The 23,283-nt window shown below is 43.5% G+C and overlaps 1 protein-coding gene across 6 annotated transcripts in view; it reads right to left on the bottom strand.

Annotated features, from left to right (window-relative positions):
• Positions 1–23,283, bottom strand: part of RABGAP1L (RAB GTPase activating protein 1 like) — a 248,515-nt gene that overhangs the window by 21,037 nt on the left and 204,195 nt on the right. The window contains exon 1 of one of the 6 annotated variants that reach the window (XM_032192063.1): positions 15,499–15,609. The exons of the other annotated variants lie outside the window; for them this stretch is intronic. Within the exon in view, the coding sequence (XP_032047954.1) occupies positions 15,499–15,609 (111 nt within the window). Of the gene's footprint in view, positions 1–15,498; positions 15,610–23,283 lie in introns of those variants that run through there. 6 annotated transcript variants of the gene reach the window in all.

Raw genomic sequence — 23,283 nt, 5'->3', positions numbered from 1 at the left:
ACATAGGTGAGACTTAGGAGATGATCTCTTCAACTAAATATTTTCCTGATTCTGGTGCTTTTAACTAAGCTTTTACAGTACAAATAAGAAGTAACTCTCACTACAGAGAGAGAGGGAGAGAAGCGTGCCACGCATGCAGCCACATGAATCCTTCAGCAGGAATCAAGCTCACGAATCAAGAGGGCACGTCTTAACACCCTGTAACTCTTCCCACCAACCACTCATCTCTTCTTTACATTCCTCAGTTTTGATTCACAGCTGTGAGTAGGACCATGCCTGGGTCCTCTGTGGCCACAGCAGGGGCAAGTTCACAACTCCTCCAAGAGCCACCCATGGACCAGCAGCTGTGTGCTGGGACCAAGCGCAGGGTCCGCACGCCTGGTCTGCTCTCCAGCAAGTGGCGTGCCAATGTTTCTTTACCAGTGTTAGCAGCAAATATACTAAACCCCGATCAAAGCATCAGGGTACATGAGAATATGCAGCGTTGTAGTTAGAAAATGGCTTCTGTGCTCATCAAAAGAATATCCTGGCTTTGGCATGGCAATGCCAATGTACACTACAACCTTGTCTTAATTGGAAAGCAGTACCTAAATACAGTGCAATTCTATCTTAAGGATTTTGTTGTGGTAGGAAAGTCCTATTAGAGAACCAGTTCATACTAATCCACTTATCCCATGAAATACAAACCCTAGCAGGTATGCTTCATAACTCTGGCAGAGACTAGGTTACTCTGTTATTGTCTATTCAGCCACAGTATTCAAAGAAGTTTTGTGATTTATTACAGCACTTTCTCCTTCTGCAAATACCCTGCTAAACTAAAACAACAACAACAACAAAATTAAAGCCTGTTTCCATATTTCCTAATTTAATGCCCTTAAACAATTTGTGAATTCAGCAAGGGACTTGTCTTTAAGCCCTTCTATAAGCACCTAGTGCTAGCTGTGCTTTGGTCTTCATGGATTGCTCCTGAACAAAGCGTGCTCATAAATTTTCTGTAAAAGCTTCTGTAATATTGATTTCTTCTTCCTTAAGCACCACGAGACATATTGGCTAGAACTGATGGTTATCAAATTTAGGAGACTCTCATGGTTTATAAATATTGTTCATCTGTTTATCTCAGTATCTTCTTGACTCACTTTATTTTATTGTCTTCATGCATAAAATCACATCACAACTAGTCATACATACAGAAAAAGCCACGCAGAGCATCTTAACAAAACGTCCATGCAGAAGAAATGAACAAACAAAAATTCTTTCTGGAAAAAATAATAGACAGGTGCATGGAGCATCCAAGGAGTCACTGCAGTGAGCTGATATGCCTCAGGTGAGAAAAAAATACTTGTTTTTTAGCTGGCTCCCTGTTCAGGCAAGACTTGAAAGATCTGCTTCACCTTCTCTGGCAATCTTGCTCACTGGCAGCGTGCCGAGCATCGGCATTCACTCAGCTCCAAGAGACCTCTCCCTCATTCTGCAATTTCTTTTGCTGTTTACAGGCAGTTCAGTCTGACCTTGCTGGATTAATAAATCACACATCTATGACTCCTTCCTCTGAAATGTTTTATTGCTCTAATGAAGCACGAGCACTCAGAAGAGGTAGTTATCATTATGTTCATTTGGCAGCCAAGGAAATGGAAGCAGAGATGTAAAGTGATTTCCTGAACATGCAGAAGACAGCCAGAGGCTGATCCAGATAGATCCCATTACCTGTTTTCCAATTTCCAGTATCATCAGAGTGCCACACAGGGCAGAGCATCTTTCCCACATTCCCCCTTCTCTTGCTTTCTAGCATTGCATAAAGCCTCCAAAAATACATAGTCTCATCAAGCGACCAGTACAGTCAGCATTCAGCTCTCTGCACACCTTCTGGTTCTGAGAAACGCACTGGGGACACGCAGCCAGCGCCCAAACTGTGTGATGCTTTCCTTTCCCATTTCTGAAGTCGTCAAAATTCTGCTGTTTCCCTGGCTACATATGCACTTGGCATTTAGGAGTGATGCCAGGGACTTGCATTCCCTCAAAGATGAGGTTATGTGACGTGCTGGTGACCAACACAGGAGATTAGGGTGCGCACCGACAGCAGCCACAGACACCCTACAGTCCCACTTCCCTTTTTTCCCCGTCTGTCACGTGCCTCAGCCTGCAGTGCCCCACTCTACCCACTGCTGTAAGCTGCGCTCCCCAGCACACATGGTGCTCGGAGAGGACAGGGCCAGCACCCCAGGACCAGCGTCCAGCCCTCGCTCTGCAAGTGAGCACTGGCTCCAAGTGGCTCTCACAAAACCACAGCTACATGCTCCCCTCGAGGGAATCCCAGTTACACTTGTGCATACTTAGTTTTCTTCACGTGATGGTTTAAAACAGTATTAAAAGCAAGCTAATTTTGACATGATGCTTGGTTCTCTGAGGTGTGTCCTGTGAAGATGGCAAGCTTTAAACAGAACTTCAGAAGGTGGATTAGTGGAATTAAACCAAACAGATTTCATGCATTGTCTTTGTTCACATCTGAAGTTGCTGTCTCACTTTTCTCTAATTAATACTTCATATTTAAAAGACAAATTAGATTCAAGGAAGGATAGTCCAGCTCAGCACTTCATTAAGCCAAATTAAGACTCAAATTTAATACATGAAGAAACTGACTTGATGCTTTACTATTCAGTCATTGATGTGGATAGATGTATCATCCTTCCTTCAAAGCATGGTTGGCAAAAGGTGTGAAGAAACACCTTGCAAGATCTGGCACTGGAAATAAGATGCAGAAGTAGATAAGCAATTTATTTTTCTTTTGGGAGGATACAGTAACAAAAAAGAAAAAACTCACAGAAACATGTTGACACAACAGACTTGTCTCTTGGATTAGATTTTAAAGGGGATGAGTGGGATGTCATATAGAGACATTATGCAAAACAATCAGAACAACTTTATCTCCAATGAAATATTAGCCACAAGCATGAAGTCTGAAAGGAAAAAGGCCAAATCAGAGTTTCTCACAAAACTCCATTCACACTGTCTGCAGAAAGAAATTCTGCAGCATTCATATGGAGAATGAATGTAGGGATTAAAATCAGCTCTTTCCTAAATAAAATGCACAAGCTGGAACACAGTTTGAAGGATTCCCGCCTCTCCTTTTGTCACTGTGCAGTGAAGGGCTTGCTGATAACAGGCTGATTTCAAACCTGCAGTGAAGCAAGTGGAACAACTGTCATCACTGTTTCTCCTTGCTGCAGTATCACTGCCAGGACCCTGACATCCCCATTCTAAAACACAGCCACAAATCTCATTGAATGTTGTATCACCCCTGGGTTTAGGGCAACATGGTCAAAAAGTTTTTGTGAAGAAGCCTCTTATCTGATTCTAGCATTATCCTCACTGCAGCCTGGCTTTGCGCAAATTTGCAGCACAAAACCTGCAGTCCCGTCGCAGCGGGTAAAGGTGGGTCCGCACTGCTGTTACTCTGCTCGCGCTCATGCATTGCCAGCAGCACGGTAAGAGCCCTGAATGTCAGATGTTACTTTGCCATCTACAGAGACAGGAAGGAGATGTTGCCTGGAATTCCTTGGAAAGGTCCACTATGCTGGAGAGATCGTCTGCTTCACGTGCGCCTGTCTGGCTGCCTGCTGCAGAGCAGCATCTCTCACTACCCTGTAGTTGTAAAAAAGAACTTACAGAGATGCTCTTTTCATATCAGCAAAGCAGCTTGCTCTGAAACAGCGCACCTAAGTGTGCCTTCATTGCAGGGTTGAGGTTTATTCCTTCTGTTCACGACCTCTTTGGCAGTTCTGTAGGTGTAAGACCTCCTGAAGAGAGCCTTCAGGATAACACAAATCCAGGCTGAATGCTGGCTGGGGGCAAAGCAAATCAGCTTTGCTTTGAACTTTTATTTTTATTCAACTCTTTCACATCACCCCACTATTAAAATATCTCAATTGCAGCTGAGACACGCATAGAAATTTATAAAAAGAGGAAAGGCAGGTTGCAAGCTTACAGCGTACCCGCACAATTTGCTGTGATTCAAAATGGCAGTAGCCATGATCAGCAACGCTGGATGATTTCCAAAAGCAGATCCTTTTGTCAGTCTTCAGTCTCTAGCGTATTTCCATTCATCTAAACCTGTGGAACCTGGCATAACACATTATTCTGCCATGGCCCTTCTGTTTACAGATCTGCTTAGTTAGGCTCAGTTAACAGTACAGTGAACTTAGTTAAGAGTTAGCTGAGGCCGAAAGATATTCGGGAAGCTTCTTTATACAGCAATCCACCAGCAACACAGGGAAAGAGAACAAGAAATTCAGATTCCCCAAGCTGTGGCTCTGAACACCGGAGCGTACTTTGGCACTCATTGCAGTACTTGTGTTTTGGAGGCACATATATGGACTACAGGGGAATCTGCATTAAAAAAAAAAAGGCTCCAGAAAAGCACGTTATGCCTTGTGGCAGAGATTCTTCAAAATATTCACCTCCAGATTCCCAAATTAGTTTTCAGCATTCAAAAATTCCTTTGCACTTTGAGCTATGGAGGGTTTATTATCCACTTTAACACTATGTTTCAGCAAGAACAAAACAACAAAAAACCCACACCCAACATCCTGAGTGGCTTAAAAGCAGTGCTTAGAAATGGCTGATTATTTTATATACTTGCAACGGATGTCTAGCTGCTCACAGACAAAAACTGCTTCCTCTCATATAGATAAGGGCTTTAGTACTGAGATGTACACGGTGAAGGGAAACAGCTACACCTGCTTTGTCAGCAAGCAACCATTTTGCATTTAAATCAGCTCTGGTCAACAGGAGCACTGTTGTGAAGGATGAAAATATTCCAAACGTTCTAGATGGAAGAGGTCTGTACACAGGTCATTTGTATTATCCGACATAATTTAAAGAATGTCCGAACGACAAGGTCTCTGCCACAGAAGACTACGTAAGCTAAATGGAAATCCTGATATATCCTGAGGACACGGGCTAGGAGTGGGTAGGTGGTGGAACTGATGCACTGACCAGACATTTGGGACAAAGTCCTGCTCTCCATAAGAGTTTTCTACCAACAGCAGCAGTTTTTCCATCACAGACCTTATCTGTTGGTTTGTACCTTGCAAAATAAGAGTTCTGTGTGATGTTATATGTCTTTCTTACACCTTTCAGTATAAAGCACTTGGTGCTAAAGGTTTTACTATGTATATACGTGTCTATACACACACACACTCACACACCTCCTTGGTGACTCTGCAGAACCAGACCCTCAGCTCTCCCCCATTTCGAGGTGCATCGTTCTTTGCTGTAGACCTAAGCCACGCCAATGAAAAGAAATGAGGACTGTTATGTTACACTACATGCAGCCCTAGAAAGCCCATGGAGAAATCCTGTCTCAATACAGAGAAAATGGTGAAATTCAGTAAATTTGAAAAACAAACCAAGTGGAATCATTTTGGCTTTTGGGAGAGAAGGGAATGCCATGGTGGTGCAACAAAACGCTCTCCGTTAGAACAGTGCTTTCCCTGGTGGTGCCCACGCGGCTCACCAATAAATCCCACCTCAAAGGCACGCTGCCTGACTGAGGGTCACCGTGCCAGGTTTGTCGCCTGTACACTCTAAGAGCTGACATGTCAGCCACTCCTCTCCCCCAGCCCCAAGGTGTTTTTTTCACGTTGCAGTGCCTAAAATCTCATGACTCGGATTCATGTGCAAAATACCACTACCACCCCTCTGCACTGCCCCCCACTTTTTCTGAAAGGGATGAAGTGTGACTTGAGCAGCAGTTTTCAAACTTTCTGCCATGACTCCCTCCCAGTTCAATCACCCTTGTCCTTGTCACTGCCACATGAGAGCCTGTGGCGGCATGAAGTGTTGAACATCTGGGATGAATAAAATCTAATCCCGTGGCCTGGGCTTCTTGACACATTTCTTCACACATCACAGTAATGAAACAGAAGGGATTGGGAAGAGAAGTGAAGTCTTCACCTGTGTCCCTGGGACAACAGAATCAGAAAATCAGGAAAAAGCCCACAGGAATTTTCTTGCGTGACTTCACAAAGAAACAACCTCTCCCCAGCTAGAGGAAGCAGCTGCACTGTATTTGGGTTCCCTTTCCAGCCCCGTCTGTAAGATCCTGACGCTAACACAGATCTATCTACTGGCACACTTACGGGAAACTGCCAACATGAGGCTAGCAACTGATCAGTAACCCGGTAAAAAATATTGCTATTATCGAGGCTGTAAAGCCGGTCCCATTGAACAGATTTAGCCCACAGAACCAACAGCTTGCAGCTTACACGCCCTCAGCTGAATGCACCCGAAGCCTGCCACGAGGCTGGTGCAACCAGCTGTCCACAGGACACTGCTGAACTATCACATCCCATCTTGCCTCCTGTCACACTGCCTGCACAGCACAGGGCTGATTGTTTAAAAAAAATAAAAATGATAATAATAATAATAAAATTAAAATATATATATATATATATATATATATATATATATAAGTCTTCTTCCTGAGCAGGAGGATTGCAAGTGTAAGCCATATGTCCAAGAGCTAGCTGTGTTCATTGCTGAGGAACCTGCTGGTGCTCTCTGAGCATGGATTATTTTGTTAATGTTGTTTTACATCAATCGTTTTGCGTCACAATATTAAGAAAGTCTTACTGCTGTCACACTTACATTTGCAAGTGTCCTTAAAATCGCAGTCAGATTTCTCTGATGTGTGGTGAGGTCCTTGATGCTAAGAACACCTTTCATTACTTTTATGAATAATTCAAGCCCCCAGGTTATTAAGAGCAATTACTTTCTAGTGCATTACTCCACAAGCAGAAAATACGTACCTCTTCTTTATTACGGCTGAATCATTATACACTTACACTCAGGGCTCCGCAGCCATTTCTGTTACATCAAATACTCTTACCTCCCTTTCAGTAATTAACACAACTTTTACCACATCTTCTCAAAAGCCATGCCTTCCTTCTACTTGCCCAACCCCATAAAAAAAACACCGCTAAAAGCCTCAAAATAAAAACCTCATTGTTTAAAGCAGCACAATAAATGAAGGCATTTTGAAAACGCACGTCAGACACCGCCCGGTTTCCCAGGTATTGGGAACACTCACTGATGGCAGTATTTTAGGCAGATAACTAATGCTTGCCCTGCTCTGATAGCTTTACAGTCCTTCATCTGCCGAGGTTTCCTCCGTGCCTTTAACGAGGCTTTGGGTTTTGCCGTATTTTGTGTATTTTTCAGCCTATATGGGACCTGCAAAGCCTCTTGTCACGGAGCCAGCAGGTCACTGGAGGCAGGGCAGGCTCGGAGAGTCTGAGAGCATCAGCTGCCCGGTGACAGGCTGTGAGTGCTGCTGGAGAGCACCTCTGGGGAAGGGAGCGCACAGCACCGCTGCTCACCAGCCCTGAGAGAGACGAGGTGGGCGTAGTGAGTGGTAAACACAACCTATAAACCCCCACACAGAAGACTTGCTCTCATCCATTGCAACTACATGAGACGCTGCTAGGTTAACCCACTGCTGATGGACCAGGACTCACCACCTCACCATCCAGCAGGTGGAAGCCCAGCAGCATCTCGGCACCGGCAGCAGCAGGAGGCATGCGTCAGGCAGGAGGGGCTGAAGGCCACACATGGCCACAATGCCAAGGCCAGCTGGAAACCCAGGCTGCCACCGCCTCTCAAGAAAGGACTCTACAAAAGAAAAAGTTCCCACAAAGCGAAAACACCCACTTTTTGTGGAAAAGGTCAGATAACGTTAGCAGCAACACCTAACTCCCACCTTTTTCACCCTCTGGTGCCATCCCCACCTCAGCAGCACAGCCCCATTTTCTTTCTGAGCTCTCCGTCCCAGGCCTGCCTCTTCCATCTCCCCTTCCTCTTGGCAGGGAAAGACCCAGGCACCCAGCTGGTGGGTAACTGAACTCCGTGCTGCCTCAACAGTGCTGACAGCTCAGCCTAAACCATCTGCGTGCGCTTGGTGTTGCCTACACGCTCTTGTGGCACCCGGGGTAAAGGCTGAACAAACTCCCTAATGCTGCAACTTGCAGCACCTTGTGACTTGGCAGGGATTGCCAGAACCACAGCGCTTTGTGCATATGCTGAACTCTGCCTTGACTTACCTAATATGCTACTCTGAAATCAAACCATTGGGATTTTTCTTAGCACAAAAGACAGCCTACAGCTTCACAACAACATGACCAGCATAACCAGCACTCCAGGTCTTTTTTTTTTTTTTGTGCTAAGTTCATATTGACACAGCTATAAGGAAGCAGAAAAACAAAGATGGGCATACAACAGTGCATGAAAGCGCAAACACCAGGGTAAGAGAAACTGGAATGTACATCCAGAGACAAGGTCGGGAGTTATATGTGTCAAATTCTCCCGAGAACGGGTTTCAAAGAGTGACAACAGTTGTAGATAACAAACACAGAATATTTTAACTAATACATCCACCTGTATGAACTTTTTATTCACATTCTAATACTTAAAAAGTTAGGCTTTTATAAAGAGATGAATTTCATTTTTATCTAGTTTCAGCACTCCTTTCAAATTGGATTAACCTCATGGAGGTATTAACAGAAAATGGATAAATGTGTACTCTGCATCTCTTATAACTGCACACACAAGTTTGGGTTTTGTGTATGGCTTTAAGTAAGTGGCAATGGATTACATTAATGGCAACCTACAGAAGTGAGAAGTGAGGTAAGAACGCTGGAGGGCTCAACTTCAGGAGCTTCCAACCTTTATTCTGACTTCACTTTCTCATCTTATGACAGCTCCTGTATCTAAGAGATTTGAAGTGGCCGTACCAATCTTACCTGACCTATCTCACCTGTGGGGAGAGAAGCAAATTGCATGCTGCCTCACATAGGACTTCTGATAAGCTGTTACTTTACTTCTGTACTTCAATTATGAAATGTGGCCTAGTACAAAGTAGCTCGCAACCTACACTTCTTCAGTTGCAGACATTTTTACTGATACCCAACACATTCCAGGTCAATGAACCTAAAGGCTTAGTGAACTGATCATGTTTGGAAACTTATTTCACTTCTCCCAAATGTGCTTGTAACAGTGGTGGATTTTCTAGAGTACCTAGAAAGCGTGTATCAATTTTCCTGGAATTATTTCTAAGAAGAAAATGAGGAAGCTCCAAAATACTGAAATATCCCACTCTTGAGTGCTTTATTAGAAAGATTGTTTGATTAAATCCTTCTTGATCCAATTACTGTATGAGGACAGCAAGAAGCAGCACATTTAATCATGAAGAAAACATGAATGGAAAATAATACAGGTTATTGAACAGGAACAAAGTTAGTGACAAAAAAACGTTAAAAGCAGAAGATAAAAAGTTTCAAGTTCAGCCTAATGAAGGCCAACACAGAATTTATTCTACAGCATATTGGAAACAATAGGATTCCTCTGCTGTTCACATATGTTAATAGAGCTCAAAAACATTATACAGAAGAGTCAGAAGTGTCCAGAAAATAGCATTACTCTGTTGGAAACCAGGCCGTACAGTTTCAGGCAGTAGAGAAGTACTGACAGAACTAGCAGAGGAGGTCTCTGGCCCACTGATGTTCATTTTTAGTAAATCCTTGAACACAGCAGAGATTCACTTAGACTAAAAGAGAATTCTGTTATTACCAATATTTGCAAGGCACAAATCAAATCACCTGGATCACTTCAGTTGGTTAGCTGAAACCCAGAAAACCACACACCCCAGCTCTGATAAACTGATAAGGATCCAGCTGATAATTGGCACAGGAACGTGGCCAGTTCCACATCAATGTGATTTTGTGAAGTGGAGATACCGTTCTGTTTTTTTTTTTCCTCTAATAAAAGTAACTTTACAGCTTTACTGGGCTTTTCTAGCACTGGGTTCACTACCACATGACAGATTTAAAAAACAAAACAAAAAAACCAACCAACCAACCAAAAAAAAAACAAACAGAAGAGTATATAATAGCATGAATTTGAAAGCTTAGGAGATGGGTCAAAAACAAACAAACAACAGAACACCATTACCAAAGGCAATTGCTACTCAGTGACACTTTTCATGTTTGGTTAATGATATTCAAAAGTGTTTCTTCTGGGACTCGTAAAGATCCGGCTCTGTTAGATGTTACATCAGTGACCAGGAAGTGAAAAATCCAATCCTGTTGATGAAATCTGCAGATGACACGTGGCTAGGAAGAGGAACCCTCAGAGGAACAAGCAGGGACCCAGCAGAGCTGCCAGCCAGCAGCACAGCAGGGAGCTGGCTGCTTTCTGCCCCTGCACCAAGGGCTGCAGCTTCGCCTCTGTCCACTTCTGCCCTGCAGCAGTAACGCACTGCTGCCAAGACATTTTGGTGCCACAAGCTGGAGGTCCAGGATGGCAGAAAGCAAATGGGATGCAATATAAAAACAAGCAGCCCGAGGTATTTCAGTACCAGTTACTCATTTTCATGTTTAATGAGTGAAGAAGGTCAGCTAGGCAGGAAGAAGAGTCAAACTACACGCCAGCTGCACAGTACCGTGCCGTAAAACATACGCTGCTCCACTGTTTATAAGACGCACATTTGGGGCTGGATTTATGTACATTAAACATGCACTTTGAGTGTTATCAGACAAGTGCCTGCTCCATAATTAAGGCTGTGTTATTAGCAGCAGAAAGGACCAGGAGCTTCCCCATTGCAGGGAGGTTAATGCCTCTCTGGCCTGAAAGGATTTCACATACAGGTGTTTCACGCTGTCGCTGTGGAAGCTGTGCCCGTTTTCCTAATTATGCTGGAATTTTAAAGTTTAAAACACCGGAAACAAGGCATTTTATTTTAAATGTGCTTAGTTTTAGCATCCAAATGTGTCAATCAAGTCTTGATGAGAAAAAAAGTTGCTAGCCAACTAATGTTTGTTAGTCACACTGTCAAATCTGAAGTAAGAGTTACCAAGCAAACCACAGGCTGACACTACTGCCCATTTCATCAGCTTCACACGAGCAGTTTCTTTACCTATTTCAAATCCTGATGAGCTTCAGTGGAAGAAGATAACATTGGAGAGCTGACGCCCTAAAGCATAATAGGTTGTATGTATTATTTTATAAATAAAAATTCAGATGATATTCGTTGTCTTTATTACTTCACATAAACAAGCCTCATTTGACTTTTTGGGAGACTGAAGATTTGTACTGGTAGAAGAAACTGCATCAAAGATATAGAAACAACAAGGGTGACAGGTTATGAGTGAAACACACGAAAGTTTAAAAAATCTTCAGATTTTTAAAGGGAACATAGCTGAGTGCTGCTATCATAGAGGACAAGGGACTTGAACGATGAAGAGAAGGGAAAGACAAAAATGATTAGATGTTTCTTTTTTTTCTTCTGGGATTACCTGATTATAACAAACTGTTATTGTATTTCTTATTATATATATATATATAAGAAAAATTATGCTTCTCCAAAGAAAAAGCGAGAGGATTAGGGCAGAATCTGACCCTGCCCTATGGAGGAGCAGGGGCAGAGATGAGAGCTCCTAGAGAGCTCCTGAAAGCTGGATCTCTGCTTCTTTTGGGAAGGGAAAAGAGAAAGGAAGGATAATGGGAAAGGCACAGATGAGGATTAAATCTGCTGGAAAGAGCCAGTCCTAGTAACAGTGACCACCCAAACTCTTTTTCTTCTTTTGGCAGCAGCAACAGCAGCAAGCTGGGGATAATACCACCCACAGAAATGTGGTTCTCATGTGCTGGCAGCTCCTCCTAACTGTGAGACCCCACAGGAGACGACAGAATTACAAACTCACAGACAAACGGAGATTGGAAGGGCTTTCCACTGGGCACGTGGTCCAGCCTCCTGCTTAGGCAGGACTAGCTTGAATTATTGAAAGCTTCAGTCATTGAAAGCTTCTAGCATGAGCTCAATTATTGAGCCTCTAAGGGTGGAGATGCTGGGGGCTCCCCCAGCAGAATTGCTTTCCCTTATATTAAACCAGAATTTGCTTTGCTGCCAATCATGACCATTCCTCTTGCATTTTCATTGTGAATCTCTGAGAAGAGTCTGTAGCCCCCTGCCGAACTCGCTCCGGTTGGGAATATCCCTTTCTGTCAGCAGCTCTCGATGGGTTTCAGTACTTGAGATGCACCCTTGTGGTTCTGCCACCTGAAAACCAAGTTTCTGCCAGCTGAAAATGAAGGCTCGTCCTCTGTTAGTGGCTAGGCCTGAAGATGTTAAACAGCACCAACCCTCAGCATTGAGCCCACTGGCAACCCCAAAACCAACTTTTAGCCAGGTGCCAGTGGTCCGGCCACAGACCCCTGCACCCTGGGCATTGACCCTCAGCTCTCCACCCGCTGTGCCATGAACCTGTCCCCTCTCACCTCCTCAGTTTGCCTCCACCGCCTCTATGGGAAACAGAGAAATCATTGTGGCAGGGTCTGCTGGTGTCTAACCACAAAGGATTTCTGTAAAATGCCTGATAATCCCCCTAAACAGAGGGGCAAGGCAGGCAGGCAAATGAGAATACAACGAAGCTTTCCAGAAGAATGTCCTTCAACCCTGGATTAAGAGGATTATACCACTTAGCACAGCACATTTGTAACTCCTCGGATCCAAGTTTTCTGCAGATAAGTTGAGAATTTAAATTCCCTAGAGGAAAGCTACTCGGTTCTTGCACAAAGTAACACAGCAGTCAACTTACATGCTTCTTTGCACTTCTGTGCAATGTAGCCTCGGAATAACATAAAGAAATGTTCCCTCAAGGACATAGCAAACTAAAGGAAGGTTATCCTGATCCCACACTTACTGACACTATTTGTCTGGTTCTGTGTGCTTCTTTCTCGCTATAGCCAGCTGCCCCTCCTCGAGACCATATCATGATGGTTAACAGTGCAAAATCCTTTTGCACAGGTGCAAGTGATTACCTAAGATGCAAACCGGCAGAGAAGCAAGACTACAGAGCAAATACCCCAGGTGCCATGGTCATGCTGCAACAGGACTAGGTTTATGAAAAGATACCTTACAGGACTGCTGTCATGCAGTGTTGCTTTGGGGCACATCTAACAAAACTTTATCTCAGATCACCTACCTTTATGGCATCCTCTATTTTAAATTATTTTTCATTATTCCCCCAAAACACTGAAATTGAATTAATACCAGCCGGAGTTAATTGCCATTGAAACACACAGCAAATACCTGCTGGTACTGTACGAGGTTTCTTACAGAGAGCAAGTACTCCCACTAACTTGTCTGGTATTGCATGAAAGCAACACTAAAAGCACTGCTACATGTTCCACCGAAATGCTCCCTTTTTCCATTTGGAAATACGACTGGAATCATATTTTAACTTTTCTCTGCAGCCAGAAAAGCATACTAGAAACACCTTGAAAAATAGCCAAGCCTTGATTTTGCAAACAAACAGATGAATTCCCAGGTACAAAAACACCCATGATGGTAACAAACTCTCAGAATAAAGGAAAACTCTGCAAATTCGTTCTGCAGAACCTTGCTTTACGGACAGCACATACTTTGGTGCAGACTGGTAAAGCGACCAGGATAGAGTCAGTAGGATTTGCCCCAACATATCCCCACTTGTCCCATGATTAAACGTAGCAACAGAGAACCGAAAGAAACTTTCTGAGTCATGCCATAGTAGCACAGGCTCCCACGCATCCTTTAATCCTATCACCATTTTGTTGAGCTTCATCTTAAACCTACTTAGGTTGACTGCACCACTGTTAGCATATCTTAAACATTTCAAAAACAATTTTAAAGACCGAATATTTCCTATGTAAATCCGGAAAAAAAAAAAACAACCACCTTCACTTAGTAACTGGCAGCATAATGCACTGAAATATGTTAATGCTCCTTAATTCAGGGGAGCAACAGAGCTGCTATGAACACACACTTGCAGGAAAGTCAACCACTCATATCTTATCAAAAACATTAATAATGATACTTTTTCCTCTCGTAATATTTGTTTGCTAGGAGGTAAGCAGTTACTTCACTGAGAAATCACTAAAATAAAAAAGTTATTTCATCGCCTCTTCAGCAGGGCAAGCACCTGGAGGAGCTGTTACGTGGTGCTCCTGACCCAGGGCAATCCACGCACCCCGAGCCAGGTCCATAAGGCAGCATCCTTTGTTTCTTCTCTGAAGCCATAGAGCACAGAGGCCACCACTGAAGCCATCTAAGCAGCACTTTTCAAAGGTCTAAATTATCGGGTAAGCCACCCATGACGTGCTTCCTTACCGCACGGATTCTTATCTAACCAACTAGGGTTAGCCCCAGAGCACAGCAGCATGCCAGCTCACCCGGGAGACCCCAGCACAGCAGGCAGCCCCTGGTACACTGGCTAAGATAAAAGCTATATGGAGCCTGGTCTCTAACCAAGGCACGTGGAAGTACACAGCTTGTCTGGATTGCCATGCTGATTAGCTACATACTGATAGCCAGCTGCTCCAGCACACCTCACGTCCGGGTGAGACAGCGAAGGGCATCCCAACCAAAGGGACCGGGCAAACCCTCATTCAGGTGTGAGGGTCTGGGGGAGATGCAGAAGATGAATTTGTGCACAGGCAGAAAAACCCAAGCAGGAAATACACGTAGGAAGGTTTTACACAGTGTGGCAAGAAAGCCAAATTATTCTCTTCTGAGAGCACCTCCTTTGTTGCAGTTTAACAAACCACCTCAGGTAGCTTTAGGATGTGCTTAGTGCGTGGATACATTCACAGACCAAAATCTGCAAACACAAATGCTTAATTGGATTGCTAAATAATTAGCCTGATTTGTATTCACAGTGAAATTTGAACAGTATCTGCTTTCAAGCTAGGCTCCACATCTAGACATTCATATATTTTCAAAGTCTTCTTTCAACTCATTCTGGGTTGATTGACTCACACAGGGGCTCAGCTGTACGATTTGAGACCAAAGATGAATTTTGGCACCAAATTTCAGAGTTCAAACCAGCGACTTCAGTGCAGCTCCCTAGAAGAGCTGGGATCTCCATGGGGGCAGCAGATGCTCACACTGCATGTAACTTACACAAATATGCTACTTATCAAAAAAGCAAGAGACAATTTGACTAAGAAGTTCCTACAGGTACTTAAGTTGATTTCAGAAGATCATAGAAAAGTGTTAAATCATCCTCAGAGACTCAGTGACTGAGGGTGACCTATATCACTGATCCCAGGCCTGAATCTTTAACTGACATGTTCAGACACAGGAAGAGCTTACAGCATTTAGTGCCAATTCCACTGTTGGAAGAGTTCAGTTTATTTCAGTAGGATTTCCAAAATATTACTTCAATTATTTTGCTACTAAGCAGGTTGTCCTCTTCTAAACTTAGCAACCCAGAAAGTTATTATTTTAATAATCTTATCTCCACTGAAATAAAGGGTTAATTTTAATTTTGTTGATAAAAGTAAATTGCTGAAAAGGTAATAAAAGAGAAAAAATAGATAAATAATACATAGTTTTCAGCAGAAGAACTGAACCACTGTAAAGAGTATAACCTTAAGCACTACTGACAAAGGAGCAAGAGGAACACCTACCACAGATTTGGGTTTGCTGACTGCCACCAGATTGGCTAGAAAGTCTTCATCACACAGCTGGCTAAAAACATGGGCATCGTAAGCCACCATTATGGAGATCTCTTCCATCATTTTGCCGGCAAGCTGCCGTTAGCAGCGAGAGCAGGTTCACGATCCGAGCCTGAACCTTGGCTCAGTTCTTTGTCAGTTGTTCACACCCACCTGAAGAAGCTAACGAGGAAGGAGTGTCACAAGAGAAAATATGACCTAGCAAACCAGCTCTCACACAGGCTTCCCTCTCGAGGGTGCCTTTTATTATTACAGGAAGCACATATGAAACACCTGCTCATATTCTCAACAGCCCACTTGCAAAAACATCTCCTGAAGTTTGAAAAAATCCCAGCAAGTAGTTTAAGTTCCAGTATTAGGCTGCAGGTGAAAAAGCAGTAGCCAAACCAGATCAGAATTAATCAAGAAATGATCCACCAGCACTTGGCAGCAGAACTGGAATCCCTTCTGTTGTTCTCAAACTTGGTAGTGATAGTTTTTTCTTTATATCTAGCTTTCCTCCAGAGAAAGCTGATATTCTTGTTCAGCAGAGGTTTGCTTCCCAGGGAGTTAGTTCTTTTGGCTTGTTTGTAAGTTCACAGAGAACAGTGTTATGATGATTTCTTTCAAACGTTCCCTGGAGATTTCCATGAGTTTCTAAATCTCTCCTTTGAAACTCTTAAGAAACATTCACCTTCTCTTGTAGGCAGAGCTGAACTGTGTTTTGTGCCACTTGGTTCCTTGCTTTTCGCAGGAAGATGACGGTCTCAAGTCACAACCCCCCCACAAAAGAGTCCTTCAGTTTCCATTCATAACACAGTAAAACAGTCGTGCAAAGCGCAAATGAAATGCGTAAAATCTTCCTTGAATCAGCTTGAACCTCCACAATTGAAATAAAATCAATTTATCCAATTGAAAATGTTCACAGCAGAAGGTTTTTAACCTGAATCCAGGACTGCTTTGCTTTCAGTTAAGCAATATGCTATCTTGTCTCAGAGCCCTAAGCAGCAAAGTTGTCTTTCAAATTACTTCTGACTTGCCAGTTCACTTATCATAACATCTGACAGAGAGAAAAAGCTAGTGTGAGGAAAAAAATGTGGAAAAAAAATTAAAAATCAATATTCTCAAAGCTATAAATGAAAATCTAGAAAATAATAAATAGTTTGGAAAACAAAACAAACACACATCCCCAGCAGAAACTCTTCTCAGGATACTTTGGCAAGGTAAAACTTCTAACTAAGCCAGCACTTTTGCTTAGATTCCTCTGCTACATTCTCCTCTCTGGAAGCCTTTTGTTCTTCCTGGAAAAAAATATATATATAAAAAATTGTACCTGCTCGAGAAGCATAAATCACTTCAGATGTGCATTTGTCCCAAAATAGAGTATGTGCTGGGTGCTGCAAACCTGGTAGAAGTATCCAGTTCAACTTGCCAGTAGCAGATGTTTAAGCTCTTGCTTTCCAGAGCTAGCAGGGCAAGACGCACCTCACTGCTCTCTTTTTCCCGTGCTCTTGAAGTATCCTTGTCAAAGATTACATGGATGTCTAAGTAGAACCAGGTGCTATTTGCATTTGAATAGGAAATTTGAGCAACAGCTGTAGCATTCAGGATTAAAAACTCAACATGTATTTCACTTAAATAGGGGGAGAAATTACATGTTATTGCTAGGAAACAGAGAGAATTCTAATAGGCTTATAGCAAACAAAAATGCAGTACTTGAGGTTAAATCCTGGAGTCTAAAGCAGCTTCTGATCATGCTTAACCCTTGCAGGACGAAGAAAGGTATTTTTTCCTTGAAATGCCTCTATATTTTTTTTTTAAATCTTTATCCTTCTTCAAAGGCTTACAGAGTTTTTCCAATTATTTCCCGCAGCAGGGACACTTCAGATTCAGATCCTGAAGCAACATCCAGCTCAGAGGTTTGCTCTTTGTGTCACCTATAAAAAAAAATCATACCTGATATGCTAAAATCTGCTCATGTTTTCAGAAGTACTTTAAATGACCGCTTCCTCTTTGGCTTCATCACCTTGTGTGGTGTTTTGTTTTTTTTTTCTGTTTTTGTAGGAGAAGTTAAAAGCGTAATGCTCCAAGGCGCTGCTCCTCGGCTCGCCCAGGCAGGAGCACGGGTGCCTACGCGGCGCACTGACAAAGGCACCTGTTGTGAGAGGTAAAGAAAATAACTTCCCACAGTGCCCCCGCCTCGCTGGCAATCGCTCAGAGGCTCTGAGCACGGCCTGAGATTACATTTGAATAGTCATGTATGCACAGGGGAGAGAGCGCGCAGTGTAACAACAAACACTGCCATGTTAATGAGGGACCAATTTAATTCTGCAATAAGGGCAGGAGGTGGGGAATGCAAATTATCAGACGTGCTCGGCAGCTGCAGCTACTCGGATCCCTCTGCTGATTTAGAGAACAGGCATTTTTATTTGTAAGGAATTAAGAGCCTGAATCTCTATTTCCTTTTTTCACCTTCAACAGAAGGGGTTTGATGACTTAACAGAGCTCGATCTACAGGCTTCTAATGTACCATTGCCTGAGTAATTCTCACATATCTCCTTAACAGAGGGCTGACAATTTTGGCATGTTCTAACTAGCAATCACGGGAACTAACAACTGATTTTGGATGTTGGCTAATGCGTATCTTCACTTTAAAAAGGATGTTTTTCAGCTGTTATTTCAAGCTAGGATGGCTGAGCTGCCTCCAGATCTCTGTGAACCTGCAGTCTGCATTCACATTAACAGTCTGTGCTGCATTCAACATGAAACAGAGCACAAAATTTTAATAAGTATTTCAATACGGTTAGACTAAAACTTGTGGGCTAAACTGGTGGAAGCAGCAAACACTGGAAAGGAAAAGGCAGCAAGCATGGAGATACCCGTGACTACCTCCCCAGGCCACACCACGCATTCTTGCCGGAATTTCAATACAGTCACCCCCCCCCCAATATTTCGGACTACTGAACTGATGAATAATCTGTCAAAAAAACTACAAAAACCACATAGTGCAGCTTTGAATCAAATAGCACTTCTCTGTGTAACACCAGCTCTACCTTGCAGCTGCCTTCCCCAAGGAGCAGGAGCAGTCCCTCACGCAACGTATTTTGAAAGCATACCTCCAAAGCAGCAGTTTTTGGAGAAACGGTTCACCCGAGCAGTCAAGATGACAGAGGAGAGCTCGCAGAAGGACAGGTGAGCTGCAGATAACCTTTAACTAATTAAGGTAAGTAGCCCTAATTACATTTGTTGGGATTTCTGTGCTGGTGGATAACAGAGGTGAATGGAAAATTCCTGAATTGAGCAAACCAGCTAGCTTAGCAAAGCAAAACCTGCTCACTCCCAAGATAAATTCACTCTCACTCCACCCCCAGGAATGTCTTACTGCTAGCTGACAGGGACGGGATCTTCTGATAGACGGGAAAGCGTTACTTAGGTGAGGTATGTGCCGTTTCTGGCTAAGCACTCATTACTGCCGCTGTGCTTCTGAAATGTCACTTGCTGCCATTTGCTTTTCTTGTATTAATGACGCTGGGAAGTTTACAGCAGCCTTCAGATAAGGAAACATAACACTCCTTTCATAGCACTTGAAATGGCATTCGGCAGCATTCAGGGTAAGCTTACAGGGTGTTTTTTTCACCCAAATGAGAATGAATAATGATAGTATCAAGCTCTCTCGGTACCTCCCTTACCCAGCAGTGACCAGTATCAACTGTTTCCAACACAACCGGCAGTGAAAAAGACTTCATACAGAGTCAAACACTGTGAATCCCAAAATGAAGCCACCTTCTCTCCTCACCCAAGGAGGGCCAGCTGACCATCGGAGCACAGCGAACACCCCAACTTTTCAGCATGCATGGAAGTTACCCGCGGTCCCACCTGAAGCCCCCTTGTCGCAGCTGATCAAGCACAGGTCGTGTTGCTGCCCCCAACAAGTCTCTGCTGTGCCCATCTAGCAGCCAGATGAAATCTCTGTGTTGGGACACAAGGTGGGGAGCAGCTGCCTGCCCTTCACAAAGGTGGCAATCCCCCGGATTAAGCAGCAAATCCTCTACTATTGTGCTGTGTAGCCCTCAGCAATGCTACAATGTTATTCATAACTCTGTTCCGGTTTTAGACATCAGGAATATCTCTAGGGGTGCTTTTGGATTCAAAGTGAGCTCTGAATACTAAGCCATTGCTCACGGAGAATGCTCTATGCCAGTTGATAAAAGCAGCCAGCAGGTTCAGGCTGATCAGGCTGGTTCAGCAATCGCATCTCCAAGTTTTATTTTTATTATTTAAAATGTCAAATAGCATGGCCTATTTTTTTTCCCAAGTAAGTGGGTGTGTGCACCTGTGTTTCTCCTAAAATAATCCTCCCAACGTGTGGAAAAATCTGGGCTCGACGTGCTTTAGCACATGTACTTCCACGGGTAAACCCGCAGCATCCGCAGCCATGCCACATTCTTAGGATACGAGAGCGGGTAGAACTGTAACCTCATTTTCACAGCTGAAAGCTGGCTGGAAGGAGTGAATATCCTCCCTCCAGCGGTGGCAGAGGTCAGCGGGGCTGCAATTGCTGAGGCAGGGGCTTTTCCACCCAGCCGGTGATGCTGCCGCGCTCTCCCCCTCCGTGTAAACATGTGGCCTGCTGCACACGTAGGAAAAGGGGCAAGGCCTTTGGTTCTTCAGTTATGTTGCCAGCTCTGCCTTTTGCATTATCAACTGGGAGCACAGATAATAAAAGATGCTGGTACCATCTCCCTCGTCTGCTTCAGTTGTACAGGAAAGCAAACTCACTGTAAAAGAGGCAGGGACCTTTACAAAATTAGGATTGAAGTGAACGTAGCAGAAAACGCTCGGGTACCCTCCTTCCAGCCTTTCCCAGTCACCTGTGTGCCCAACTAAGTGCTCATCCTGCACCCTCCATATCTGCCACGTAGGAATTGCCTTCCCCGCAGCGCCTAACTTATCCTCAAGGCTTGGGAAAAAAGTCCTCAAACCATCAGCCTCACCACCAAAATCACAACAGGCAGAACAAGCCAGCTGACAGCCCCACAAGCTTCTGAAGGTCACTCCCTGTATTTTTGAAAGTATATTCTCAATTAATTCTGCTCTGTGTATTGGCTCCGTTTCTCAGAGCCTGTTCTTAATGCCTGCAATTTTAAAGGGCTTGTGTCAAGTCTGCATTTCAAGTTTGACATTTACATGAAACTACAGCTTGAACTACAGCTAAACAAGGGTGTGAAGCTGGCTAAAACAAACCCACCCATCTGATTTCTAAAAATTGTATGAACTTGAAAAAGATTAAAAAGCAGCATAACTGGATGCTAGACTACAGGTACATACTCGCTATCAGTCAGCTCAGTCCATGACAGAATATTCTGCAGCCTTTTAAATTAACTTACGACTCTCTTTTTAATTTTAGTTAAATTCACATTTTTAATTTCTGTTTCCATATTTCTTTTCCATGCTGCCACTGTCACTTTTTAAGGGCACCAGCAGTGATTTCCTCTCTTCAGCTAAGTTCTCCTCAGATGCCAGCTGTCTGGCAAAACTACCTCTCTTCCTGAACTTCTTTCTCATCTGCCAAAAGCTTGTATGGGAGTTGGGGTGACTTTTGGCTTGTGTTTTTCAGAGGCAAAGCCAGCACAGGGCTCTCACCTGGCCTAATTCCTGCCGTGGTTTATTGTGTGGCCCTACAAAGAGCTGCGGTGTCACGGGAGGTGAACGCAGCAGGGCGCAGCACATGCAGTGCACCAGACATCCCTGAGCAGCTTTTGCTACCAAGTAAAAGTCACGCTGAAGCTTACTGTAAGCTTTCTGGAAGTCTTTGGCTTTTGAGAAAATGGATTTTACAGCACAGCCAGGGCATGCATCGAATGTAGAACCCAATACAACGTAGTGAGGCTTACAATAGATGAGCATTACTCTTTCCTAGCCATCCATTTATATTAGGAAAATAGGTGATTTTTTTTTTTCTGCTTGCAGAGGCAAGAGATGCTCCTAATGAGCTTCACGACACACAAACAGCCACTCTGATCCTAAGGCACTCCCAGTGGGGTCACACTGGTTTGCATCACAGATTTCCACACAGAAACCATTCAGAAGACAGAAATTCCTAACCTGACTTAGGGCATAATTTCCCCCGAGGCAGCACACTTCTGCCACTTGTTTTGTGTTTTGCCCCGTCTCTTTGCGGAATTATTTTTTACCTCCTCCCAGCTCAGTGGCAGTGGGCACCCACAACATACACAGGGAGGGAAGCTAGAGCAGGGCAGGAGTAGGGGAAGTCCCAGGGAACCTCAGATGTGCTCCAGGCCATGGCCAGCATCTCCTGAATCTGTGCCCTTGGGGCCAAATAAATGCAAACAGGTCCCTCCAGCTGCCGAAGGGACAAAGATAAATAATCTGATAAACGTCTCTTGTACATCTTCTCTGGGGCTATTAATCCAAGAAATGAACAATGGTTTGTATGACATTATGACCAGGCAAATGCCATTAAGAACTAAATTCTGTAATAAAGTGATCCCACACAGGAAATTTTATGTTAAAATTGTTGAATTTATTGCTACAACTAGTATTTAAAAGAAAAAAAAATGGGATCAAGTATTGTTCAAGAAAATTAGCATAAGAGTTGTAGTAGGAGTGCTTTGCACTTAACATTACTTACTGGCTTTCTGGACATATTTCGTATTTCAGTTCTGGGATTTCACCCAAACAGCAGGCAGGCTAATGCAAGCAGAGCCAATTTCATCAAGCAAAAAAAATCATCTGGATAAAAGAACCAGTTTTTCATACAGGCAATAATCATACAATAAGTATAGATTTGTACTGCTATCCTCATCCATGGTCAACTGGCTTTTTATTTCAAGTAAATGATCGACATTAATTAATGTCTCGTAGCACATTGAGAAGTGGTGTTCGTCACACGAAGAGACTCAAGGCTGAACCCCACTCCTGACTTTCTTTCTCCAGGTAGATACATACCCACAAATTTATCTTTACCTCCCTAAACAGGGATTAACAGTCATTATCTACCTCCTGGTGGTAGATTAATAATGGCAAAATCCAGGAAAAGTGCAAAACTATAGGTTATACTATCACTATTCTTGTTATTCTTGTTAGTAATTTGTCTGTCAAGTTTTCTCCAGAGTGCCCTGCCTGGTGTGCCCTGTATTACACAGTGATTTAGTATATTTAGTTACTGTAACTTTGCACCTGCCCTTTAGCCTGGGACAAGAAAAAACGAGAACGAACAAAAGACTGAGGAGCCAGGCACTATGAAAAATTCCTGTAGTCCAAATAATAAGAATAATAATAAAAGCAGGACTACAGTGCACCCTCCATCCATCACAACACGAGCTGGCTGGCACAAAACCACTGTAGCCCATCCTGCTCTGCAGTGGTTAGGCAGGGGCTGTGCTGGTACCTCTGTCTGAAGCCCCACATAAAACCCCTTTCTGGCGAAGCTCCAGAAAGGTTTGTGGCCATCTTCTACCGGGAGCCCCGATGAAAGCTGAATGGGAAAGGTGAGACATTTTGATGTGTACCTAACACAATAGTAATGGTATGTCCCCCAAACAAAAAATAAATCAGGACTATGATTGCTTAGAAGATGAGATAAAGAAATTATGTGGATGAGCAGGATATGGCACATGGTGTCAACCACACTGGATTAAACCAGACAGACTAGTCCGAGTATCTTGGTGGTTGAGGTTTAGAAGTCAGACAGCTTGACTGTGAGAGGCAGTCTAGACTGAGGAATGCTTGTAGACT

This window comes from Aythya fuligula, chromosome 8 (genome assembly GCF_009819795.1).
Source record: "Aythya fuligula isolate bAytFul2 chromosome 8, bAytFul2.pri, whole genome shotgun sequence".
Taxonomy (NCBI): Eukaryota; Metazoa; Chordata; class Aves; order Anseriformes; family Anatidae; genus Aythya; species Aythya fuligula.
Note: the sequence above shows the minus strand (reverse complement) of the source record. Positions and strands in the feature narration are given on the sequence as shown.